This window comes from Phyllostomus discolor, chromosome 7, assembly GCF_004126475.2.
Source record: "Phyllostomus discolor isolate MPI-MPIP mPhyDis1 chromosome 7, mPhyDis1.pri.v3, whole genome shotgun sequence".
Taxonomy (NCBI): domain Eukaryota; kingdom Metazoa; phylum Chordata; class Mammalia; order Chiroptera; family Phyllostomidae; genus Phyllostomus; species Phyllostomus discolor.
This window is the reverse complement of record NC_040909.2, coordinates 103,412,169-103,424,355: the sequence shown is the minus strand read 5'-3', so window position 1 is coordinate 103,424,355 and position 12,187 is coordinate 103,412,169. Positions and strand designations below refer to the sequence as shown.

General features: G+C 38.5%; 1 protein-coding gene across 4 annotated transcripts in view; it reads left to right on the top strand.

The window, feature by feature from the left end:
- NCOA2 (nuclear receptor coactivator 2) overlaps positions 1-12,187 on the top strand; it is a 284,984-nt gene that overhangs the window by 233,731 nt on the left and 39,066 nt on the right. For all 4 annotated transcript variants that reach the window (XM_036031204.1, XM_036031203.1, XM_028533654.2 and 1 more), the window contains 3 exons: positions 26-169; positions 3,322-3,469; positions 5,188-6,457. In XM_036031204.1, coding sequence (XP_035887097.1) covers positions 26-169; positions 3,322-3,469; positions 5,188-6,457 — 1,562 coding nt within the window. The remainder of the gene's footprint in view (positions 1-25; positions 170-3,321; positions 3,470-5,187; positions 6,458-12,187) is intronic.

Sequence of the window (12,187 nt, the reverse complement as noted above, 5' to 3'; positions counted from 1 at the left end):
TATAACGCTTGCTGTTATTTGCTAGGCAAGATCACATCACTGGACACGAGCACCATGCGGGCGGCCATGAAGCCGGGCTGGGAGGACCTGGTGAGAAGGTGCATTCAGAAGTTCCATGCACAGCACGAGGGGGAGTCTTTGTCCTATGCCAAGAGGCATCATCATGAAGGTAAGCATCTCCAAAGGATATTTTTCTTGAACTTGATTTGGCTTGATTCTCTGAAACAGTGACTCCAGAAGTTCACCTCAGCAGACTTGGGTCTGGTTATTCTTTGGGTTCATGTGTACCTGCATCACCTTGCCCAGAAGACCTTGCCATCTGAAGGAAGATTTCACAGGAGAAGCCGTAGGACAGAAGACTGTGATGAGAGAAATAGACTTAGACATGATAGTTTCACAGGCTAAGGGAAAGGAAAAGAGGTCATTGTCTTTGATTCTAAGGCTCCTAGATGTATTAGGCAGTAAGGTACCATCTAATATCAAAAGAAATAATACCTGAATAATAAGGAAAATCTGAAAAGAGGAATGACATGAAATTTGTGAACTTTCGATTGAGGTGACAGTGGGGTTCCAAGCCCTCCCTCCAGATGACCACTGAAGGCTGCCCAGATGTTTCTGAAAGGGCCAAAGAGATAAAGTGACATGTCTGAGGTCATACAATTAATTAATAGGACAGCTGGAACTAAACCCAAGGCTTCAGCATCATATTTCAGTACTAATGGCCACCCTTATTGCACACCTGGTCTTGTCTGGCATTGTTTGCCTTTCCCTTATCTCATTGGTCCTCCTGCCCACTGCAAAGCAGGCGCTGTGACTCTCCGGCTATAGACAGGAAGGCTGATACAGGAAAATGACTGCTCCTGAGCAGTTAGTGGGTGTCAGCACTGGATGTTCATCTCTGGCCTGTCCTGCCATCCTGCCAATCACTCTGCTGTGCTGCCTCCAGAGGTCTTCCACAGCATCACTTTTCCTCAAGTGCAGCCTGGGTTTTTGTTAAATTGGTAATAACAAAGAAAAAAATCCTTTTCTTAGAAATACTAAGTACTAAGATGGGAGGGAGAACTTGATCCTTCTTGCAGCCAGGGCAGCCAGGCTGCCTGGGAGGGGCCAGTGTGCCTCTAACTCAATTTGGCAAATTGTCTGCATTTTTGCAGAGAAAAATTGTAACTCATTATTGAAAATTGTGTTTTAGTTTGTCATCTTTGTTCAACGTGCATCTGTGACCTTGGCATTTTACCAGTAATGTTTGTATGCTTAAATGTTATGCTTTTAAGATTGCTGATGCAAAGTGTACATCATAGCAAATGACCTCTCTCCTCTCCCTTAGTTTTTCCTCATCTTATTCATCCATTTTATCTTATTTATTGTTATTTCTTTCAAAATAAGCACATAAAGTTGCAAAGAAAAAGAGGAAATAAAAAGGCTATATTTGATAGGAATAAACACCATTTCACCAGATCTGGTTTAAAATGAAAGGAATAGTAACAATAAAAAATAAGAGATCACTGTAAGTAAACATGTCAGTGGGCCCTGTGTAGCAATGCCATACATTTTTAATTCCGTGGCTTCCTGATGCCTTACAGAAGGGTTTAGACAGATGGACCAGGCACTATGCTAGGTTTCATTAGATGGAACCCACTGAAAGGAAATTCTGAAATACATGAAATACATTTCATCTAAATGTACAAAGTAGATAAGATCAAGGGTGATCATTTGCATTGAATAAAAATCTACTAGAGGGCCCTGGTTGGCGTAGCTCAGTGGTTTGAGGACGGGCTGGGAACCAAAGTGTCGCAGGTTCGATTCCCAGTCAGGGTACATGCCTGGGTTGCAAGCCATGACCCCCAGCAACCACACATTGATGTTTCTCTCTCTCTCTATCTATCTATCTACCTCCCTTCCCTCTCTAAAAATAAATAAATAAAATCTTTTTAAAAAGTCTACTAGAGGGTCCTGTTTAAATGAAGGGCTTCCTGAATGTGTCACGTGCACACTTACACAGGTCTACTTAGTAAACGTTTTTGATGTAGATCAAATGGAAATGGAAAATCTTAAAGGATCACATCCAAGGTCAGATAAAATTCTGAAATTATAAGCCATTGGAAACATGAATCTATTATAAACATGGTATTTATGCTACCTTTTAGGAACATACTTACTGTAGAACACAAGATATACGTATGGACAGTAGTTCATTTCCAGTGCTGCCGCTTCAGGCTGAGGCCACAACATAACGCTTAAATACTGCAAGTAACCAGCTGCAGAGGGAGTTTCTTTAGGGAAAGTGTTCAAAGTGAGATTTTACCAAGAAACCAGAATGTATACCATGTGTCAGTCAGCCTTCATCAGTCTCTGTCCATCCTTGTGAAATGGTGAATGTGCTTAGTCATTTTGGGGCTAGCTATTCAACCCACAGAATTTGTGCTGAGGATTATTTGTTAAAAAACATGGTAATCATCTTAAATGGTTTACGAGGTAATTTTATTGATATGGCTACTTTTTCTCAATTGAAATTTTTTAAATTCAGTATTAGTTTTAAAATAGCTGTTTTAAAAGATAAATCACAAAATTTTATTTTAAGAGAAATTATTTTAACTTAGTTGATCTGTGCTATATTTTCTGCTAGTGTCTTGAAAATGGACATACCTGATTCTTTATCAAGACATTAAACCAATTCCATGTCACTAAGATTTGCACTTTTATTGTTATAGTTTTCTATTTGGCCTTTTTTCCCTCTGAAAAGATTTTTCTGGTTGTTTACCTTTTACTTCCTGTGGTTTCAACCACAGAAATAATGCTTCTTATACACTGAGAAACAGAATTGGGGAGTAGTAGTGTGAGATGATGGATTGAACAGTATGTAACTGAGATGAATATTCAGACAATGCATTTATTTTTATCAACTTTACTGTAATATTTGTATTAGTTTAAAGGGAAACAAAAGGCAAATTGCACACTTTCAGGGTACCATGTTTATGTATTGTTTTCTAACATTTTAAACAAATCATTGTAAAACTTGTTTTGAGCTAATAAGTTGTTTGTCTATGCTCTGTTTTACCATGGTACAGTAGATTTTAAAAAGAACACACTTTCAGGGTCTAACCTTTATTTTAAAAAAGCAATATATTGTGTTTATTACTATTCTAAGTGAAAAATAAGTATGTTGTATAACGTTTTGATGTCATGAAATGCTACTTACAATTCTAACCACTGGTTGGAAAATATTAAATATATCAGAGTTTATTTCTAGGATTATGTCTTGTCCCTCTACACCCCAGTGTTTTTCCTAAACATGCACTCTGTTTCCTCGCTCACTGGCAGTGCTGAGACAGGGATTGGCTTTCAGTCAGATCTACCGTTTCTCCTTGTCCGACGGCACTCTCGTTGCTGCACAAACGAAGAGCAGACTCATCCGTTCTCAGACTACTAATGAGCCTCAGCTTGTCATGTCTTTACATATGCTTCACAGGTAAGCTTAGTTCTGAGAAATCATCGTCCCTTCCCCAGTTAAAGCAGATTTTGCAAAAGCAACAAATCATCCTAGAGCTTATCAGATTGTTAGACATTTCTGTTGGTCAACTGAGGCAAGTGAAATATAAAAATAAATTGCTGTTAACTGTTGGTTCAAAGACAACTCATGATACCAGCTAAGCAGGGCTATGCTTTAAGTTCCAGCCTGAGTACTAGTGCATTTTTAAAACCAGCAGGAAGAACACAGGCTAGCACTAACTTTGCTCTGGCGTGATGGCCTGTTACCTCAGAGAAGGGAAATCGACCGCTTCTCGGTGGTGACACCAGAAGGGCCGGAATACTGAAGCCTCGAGCATGACTTCTGCTCCTATGTGTTTAAATATAAAACTTTCAAATATATATACTTTGAAGGAATGTTTTTGATTCTATTCTCAGAATTTATTTACCATTAAGTTTTATTTTCAACTTCTTGATGTGAGACTTTAAATTGAAGGGTAATAAACATTTCCATAAGGAATTAAAGCAAAACTAAATGTTGATTTTTAGAATAAATGTCATGAACCATATTGTTTTAGAGCATAAATTTAGGAAAATGGTTGCATTTGAAGTTATAAAAATATTTATATACATGCTGTATAAAACTTTATGAGGTACTATCAGAAGATATATAAAGTTGTTTCTGGGTAAAGTATCTCCTTTTATACATTTCTCAATTATTTACTTTCTTATTTTGGAATTAAAATAATCAGGTAGCACTCTTTGCCAGTGGTTAATAAATCTGACCTCAAACTGAAACAATTTGAAAGTGATTACAGATGTGCCAGATTTCTCCCCCTAACTGAAAGCCGATGTTTGACAATTTGTGAAACCTGTTTTGTTTGGGTTTGTGAACACATTTAGTAACTCACAAGTCACTGCCAAGGCTGTAAATGAAGGCTCATAGGGCTTGGAAAATCATCGAGCTCAGAAAACCTGCTTTTAGTCATGAGTAAGGATAGACTAGAGTTGTCCAAGAGTTGGGGAATCATCACAAACTAAGGTCACTCTTCAAGTTGCCTCCCACGTTGTCTGTTCTGGAGACTCTTGCTTTGACGTGCAGGGGACCTGGGAGTGGAGATCTGTTAAAGTGATCTACTTCTAAACAATTTTGGTAACTTCATTGGTCCTGGAACTTGCAGCATTTCTAATAGGTAGGGGCAAGTTTTCCCCCCTAAGTTTGCTGTTTGTCTTGAGCCAAGTCATACACATCAGAGCTCTCCAGGCTCCCAGATGTGTCTGTTGTTAGGAATTGTAATCTCTGGGAAATAATTGAAGGCAGCTATACTCGTCTGGGTCATTTCTTTTGGACAGTTCAAGCTCTAGTTATTCATGATAATATACCATTTAATGAGAAAGATATATAATTAATTGGAACCCCTCTAATGTCTTGTCTAATAACTATAATTTCAGCATGGCAGTAGTCAAATTTAAACACACCCTCTCCATAAAACCGCAGACATCTTAATGAGTTGACTGAAAAACATTCCTCTTCGTCCAAAACTATACATGTTCAGTCTTGCCCATAATTGCAGATTGTTTCATTAAAGTATATCTTTCTTTTAAGTGTAGCCTGTTCTTTTTTAAAGAAAAGAGGCCATTTCATTTTTTTTTGAAAATTAATAACAACTTGCTAAGTGTTTTGCCTTTTATCTTTATATTTTTTTCCTCATTATACAGAGAGCAGAATGTGTGTCTAATGAATACGGATATGACTGGACCAGCGATGGGGAAGCCATTGAATCCAATTAGCTCTAGCAGCCCTGCCCATCAGGCCATGTGCAGTGCGAACCCAGGTCAGGACATGACCCTTGGTAGCAATATAAATTTTCCCATAAATGGCCCAAAGGAGCAAATGAGCATGCCCATGGTCAGGTTTAGTGGTTCTGGGGGACTGAACCATGTGTCAAGCATGCAAGCAGCCACTCCTCAGGGTAGTAACTATGCACTCAGAATGAACAGTCCCTCACAGAGCAGCCCTGGCATGAATCCAGGCCAACCCAGCTCCGTACTTTCACCGAGACATCGCATGAGCCCTGGGGTGGCTGGAAGCCCCCGAATCCCACCCAGTCAGTTTTCCCCTGCAGGAAGCTTGCATTCCCCTGTGGGAGTTTGCAGCAGCACAGGAAATAGCCATAGCTACACCAACAGTTCCCTCAACGCACTTCAGGCCCTCAGTGAGGGACACGGGGTCTCATTAGGGTCATCATTGGCTTCACCGGACCTAAAAATGGGCAATTTGCAAAACTCCCCAGTTAATATGAATCCTCCCCCACTCAGCAAGATGGGAAGCTTAGACTCCAAAGACTGTTTTGGACTGTATGGGGAGCCCTCTGAAGGTACAACTGGACAAACAGAGAGCGGCTGCCATCCTGGAGAGCAAAAGGAAACAAATGATTCCAGCGTACCCCAGGGCATGAGCAGTGAGCGATCTGATGGACAGAATAGACTGCATGACAGCAAAGGACAGACCAAACTCCTCCAGTTGTTGACCACCAAATCTGACCAGATGGAGCCCTCACCCCTGTCCAGCTCTTTGTCGGACACAAACAAGGACTCTGTGAGTAGTTTGCCTGGTTCTGGGTCGACACATGGGACCTCGCTCAAGGAGAAGCATAAGATTTTGCACAGACTCCTGCAGGACAGCAGTTCTCCTGTGGACTTGGCCAAGCTGACAGCAGAGGCCACAGGCAAAGAGCTGAGCCAGGAGGCCAACAGCACAGCTCCTGGTTCAGAAGTGACTGTTAAACAAGAGCCAGTGAGCCCCAAGAAGAAAGAGAATGCACTACTTCGCTACTTGCTAGATAAAGATGATACTAAAGATATTGGTTTACCAGAAATAACCCCCAAACTTGAGCGGCTGGACAGTAAGACAGACCCTGCCAGTAACACAAAGTTAATAGCTATGAAAACCGAGAAGGAGGAGACGAGCTTTGAGCCTAGTGACCAAGTAAGTTTTATAATGTCTTCTCCCAAGTCTACTAACCCATATTCATCAAGGATTTTCTCCACAGGGGCATTTTGAGTCCTCAAGTGATTAGATAAGAATAAGTCTTCTCTTGTTGTTCTTACTTGATTAAAACAGAGTTCATTCTCACTGAAGCTACGTGTTCCAAATACTCTCTCTAGTCAAGTGTGCATTATTACAGGGCAGGGTTGACTGTTTGTTGTTACTGTTCTTGTTTGGAAAAGGCCGAATGGTAAATACGTTAGGCCTTGCAGGCAGTGCCCTCGGTGCCGCAGCTCTTCAGTGCCACTGTTGCAGTGCCGATGCAGCCATAGACATTGAGAACAGATGGTGTGCGCTGTGCTTCAGGCACTGATATTTAAGTTTTATACAACTTTCATGTGTTGCAAAATACTCTTTTCAACTAGTGTACATTGCAATCCATTCTTAGTTCACTGGCCATATGCAAACAGGCAGTGGCAGGGCCAGCCCGCAGGCCAGCTGTAGTTTGAACCCTGTTGGTTGAAGGTGCCTAAGTTGGGGATAATTGTTTCCTCGAAACTGGGCCTTGTCAGTACAGACTGAATTAAATGATCTCTTATTTACCTTTCTCGGTGTTTAAGATCAGAGTTTGACTGGTTTTTCAAACCTAATGAAGATCATTGTAACTCTTTTCTCAGCCAAAACTTCTGATGCATGCTAAAGAATTTCTTAGACCATTGGTATAAAAAGTATGTAAGGAGAAATGGATAGTAGGAAGGACAGTTAAACTTTGACTTAGCATTAGTATATCTGAGCCATCATATGTAAATGCAAAACTATCTATTGTTCTTACCTGAAGATTTAATTCCCTGGAAAAACCCAGGACAATTAACATGATATTCAAAATCCTTCTTGATAATACTCTAAGGGATAATGACATCACAAGGACAATGTAAACCATTTAATATTTTCTTTATTTAAAAAAATGAGTTATTACTAACACAATGGCTTGGCGTAAGGTGTTTCCTGGGGAATCTGTCACTGACTGTGTTAATGACCCAAGACCTCACCCTGCTCTCTCCTTTCTCCTTCCAATGCCTGAGCTCTGCCCTGTACTTCAAGTCTTTTAAGACATAATTGGTTAAAAAGAAAAGGGGCTGCATGGGCCTTTCCACTTTAAATGGTTCACTAATTTGTCCTTGAAACTTGTTTTGTAAGTGGATGTTGCATGTGTCACTGTCTTCAGGAACTAGGTGTGGATGGGGAAAGGAGAGGGCAGCACCCCTTGCTGTGTATGTATGGCCTTAAACTCTGCTGAGTCAGCAGATGCTGACCCAGAGGCAGGTCTAGGATGGAAAGCAGTGATCAGGAAAGCTGAGGCCACCCATGCTTGTAGATGGGCCCTGTCTAGGTTTCTAAGCACTTGAATTCCTTTATTTCTTTCTGCTACCATTCCTGTAAGGCAGATATGATTTTCAAGCTTTTGTGTCCTTCACAAAGGAAGCAGCCTAATTATATAAACATCTTTGGTATTAACCCTTAAACTTAGATGTTTGTGCAGAATTCTCGATAAAAACTATTCTGTAATGCTGTAAAATTATTAGATGGGGAAACCAAGGACTAAGCAGGAAGTTCATAGCAATATCTTGGCTAAAGTGTACTGTAAAACCATATTGACAACTCCTAAGTGTTTTAATCTTTTGAGGTTTTCTACATTAGAATATACAGAGCTAGTGGCAGTTCAGGATAGCAGGCACAGATACTGTCACTCAAGATGGTGACTCATGAGGTCTACCTAAGCTTAGTGGCTGAGTGGTTGGCCCCTCCCTCCAGAAACAGTTTTGTTTCCATCCCAGGCCTGAGGCCCTAGGGACTTAGAGGGCCAGGGAAGATGGGCACTGTTTGGCATTTCTATATTTAGATATATGATTATACTAACTTCAGACAAAAAACTGACAAAGAGAAGTGTTTTTAAAGCCCTTGCAATTTCTAATTGTTGTTTAGGAGAAACATTTTTCTGACCGAAAGTGTCCCACCTAGGGAACATAAAGCGCAGAGTGTTATCAACACAAAACTGTCAGCATTTTGATAGACCAAAAAGCAATGTACATAAATGCACAGGTAACAGTATATTTTTTTTTTAATGAAACCTAGTCTTGATCTTACCCTCCATACCTTCCCATTTAAAACTACCAACAAAATAACATCAAAAACATTGCAACTTGAAAAGCTACCACAGGAAGTATGCATTACTTAAATTTGGATCAAAGTTAAAATGACTTAAAGAAAAAAAACAGTGATTCTCTCTCCTCCTGCTTTCCTTCACTAATTCCAAATACAGATTAATTGTATGTCCTACAACTGCTATACACATTTATTGAAAACTTTTCTTTGGTTTCAAAGGACTACAAGTTTTTTATTTAGTGAGATAAACTGTTAGCAAGCCTGAAGTGCACAGTTACTGTCTTGTTATTTTGATTCAGAGAAGAGCCATGAACCAAGTGTGTGTTTAACCTATCACTAACTTATTAAGGACAGGAAGTATTCCAATGATGCTATTATACCTAAAATAGCATTCTTTACTGGTTAGAGTATTTAAGCATTTGTTTCTATGGCATTCATAACCAACAGGAAGTAATGACAGCAAAATTTCCAATATGTTTATTAACTTTGAAGTTACATACTTATTTACACAATAGGGCCTGTTGATGCTCCTCTGAGTGGAAATTATATTCTTTTAGTGCTACTGGGCTACTTAGGATGAGGGTTTAGAAATAGTCTAAGAAGAATTTCTTTTTGTTATTTGGTTCCATTAAAACGGCAAACCATATCTTAACTTATACTGATAGTATTTCCCTCCAAATGTGGTAAATTATATTACCATGTTTTAATGATTTTATGTTAGGTAAATATGGTAAAATTACACTTTTTATTTAAAATTTTTAAAAGATGTTTAGTCATTTATTAGAATACTTACGATATAAAAGGCATGTGCTATTTATATTTGCTTCAGAGAACAAGTTATTTGACACATGAAAAATTCATAAAACCAGAAAAGTGCAAAATTAAAGAAATCAAGTTCAATTTTCATTTTGTAGAACTTGTATAAAAATCTTTGTGACTCATTTTCTGCCTGAAATAGTTTAAACTAACTATTTGAATTGATGTGGCTAATTTGAGCATTCAAATAGATGCCTAAGCAAAACTTTGAAGTATCTTGGCAAAGCCTTTTAAAGAAAGGCATCAATCTTTGTGTCTCGGGAAGAAATCATGCCTAACAAAGCAGAGAGGAACTGACTAGAACTTTGGATGAGAATTAAAGCTTACAAAGATTTAGGGGAGAAAATGTTTGATCAGAAATTTAATGTGATCGAATCCCTCCCTTCCAGAGATTACTGACTACAGAAAAAAAGGCATGTTTGTCCAATTTTATTACTAAACAACCAAAGGGGTACAGACATTCTGAACTTTATCTCCTTGAAGAGAAACATTTAAAGTAAACTTAAAACAATTAGATTAATATTAAATATGTTCTCTAAAAATTGACAAGATATTGCCATTAGTTACAGGTCTCTACACAACCTATTCCTTTTGAATCTAACACAAAGAAGTTCCTGCATGGTATTCTTAAGACAAATTAGTGTTTAGTTACTTGTCAGAATTAGACTGATCCACAGTTGAATTTGATCAGCTCTTAAAATGGAAAAGGTTAAAATTTGAAAATCAGTTTTCATATATGCTTTTTAAAATAAAAGTCAACCAAGGAAAATAATGGATTTTTACATTTCTAATTATTTGAAATACAAAAATTAATTGATTTAAAACACCAAATATATTTTAACATTGTGTGTGAGCGTATACGTAACATTAGTTATATACAGGGTCCAGCAGAATTAAGGCCTGCTTGAATGTGGTTGGTAAGGTAATAATATAGGTGTAATAATTTATAGTTTTAATTTGAACATTTCACCTAAAATGTCATATGGTATGCTTGTTGAGTGTGATATTGTTATGTTACAGAATTGCATACCTATGAGTTTGTAATAAAGAAAACGGGGTGTTATTTGTGCTGAACCGTTTATATATGTGTATGTAGCACATATATATATGCTAAGGGCAGCATATATATTTAACATTAGACTGATTTTAGACTCACACAGTATTAGACATAAGGGGAGATTACAAATTTAAGATTACAGTATTCTTGAATTCTGTCATTAGAACTTTTTGAAACTCTGATATTTCCTGTTTGAGATAGATGGCTTCAATTACTGTAATTTTATTGGCATGGAAACAGTAAAGGTAAAAATGAAATGCAGGAATCCAGACCCAGACTGTTGATAACTGGTAGTGTAAGAACTTTCTTTAAAACATGTCTTGGATTGAAGAGGGGCCAGTAGAAGAGCATCCATTGAGGAATACATTATCTGTTTTTTATGATTGTTTATATGAACCAATTTATTCTGGATGCTTCTCATCGAAGGCAATCTGCAAAGCTTTCTCAAGAAGCAACTTACACTTGCAACAGCCACCTCCTTCACACACACACACACACACACACACACAGCTCCAAGGACCACTTTCTAAAACACTCTACACAAGGCAGCATTGTAGTGAGGAACCTTGATTTCCTAGGACAGCCACACACCACAGTTTATTAGAACCTATTTCTAATCTCCGTAGTTTTTTCATGACACAGCTATAAGGCTATCACACATCTTTATGAACCATTCTTAAGAAATTAATAGAAATTGTAGGAATTTCTGTGAGAAGTTTTGCTTGATCCTGGGAAAATTTTTTTAGAGTACAGATAAATATAGTTTAAAGAATTCATCATGTTGAGTGAGTAGCTATTATTGTATTCCAGACAATAATTATGTTTATACTGATCTTTATACCTTATGTATTCAGCAAAACATCATAAAGATAGGTTTGCAGTGGCCTTGCTCTACATGTGCATTTAATTTACACAGAGTCATCTGTACTTATTCAGAAAGGAAGAAGAGGTGTCTATTAAATGGTTATTTAAGTAGTGTGAGCAGTTTTGCCCACTGCTCAACCCGCTGAATGTGTGCCCTAGTGGACTGATCCAGTGGGGCATGACAATTTACTGGGTTTTGGTTCTCTTGTGCCCCTAATGGTGTGAAAATGTAGATACAGGCTTCTGAGTGCAGCATGGCCCCTACATAAACTACGTTATTTAAGTCTCAGCCAAAGTAGCAGTAACGTGCTTCCTCTCTGGAGGAGAAGCTGGCTCTGTGCCCTTAGAGGGGATGTCTGGTGAGATGCCTTCCCAAGGAGTTTCAAGGATCACCTTGTCTGTGTTTGTCTATGCTGTAGGATGCTAACTTTGGGACCCAACCCTCACCTAAGATGTGCCTCCCCCACATTTGATGCTTCGGTGTTTTGTTAGAAATGCTGGCTAAACTAACTAGAAAATGTCCTTGTAATTGCTCTAACAACCCATTAGGAATTCCCTGGAAAATGGATCCCTTTCCATTTGCCATAAGTTGCAAAAACGTTACCAAATCCATCCTCTACTTGGGGGGCAGGAATTGTATATAGGATAAAACTGTAAGCCCTTCTGCTTAACTATACGTCATATTAGATATAAAAAAATTCATTTGAGTTGCCAGTCTAGACAAAAGGGTTAGTCACAGCCAAGGGTTCAAAGTCTATGCAGTGACTTTGGGGAAACTGCCTAACTTACATTTTCCCACCTACACATCAAGAAAATCATTCTTGCCACTT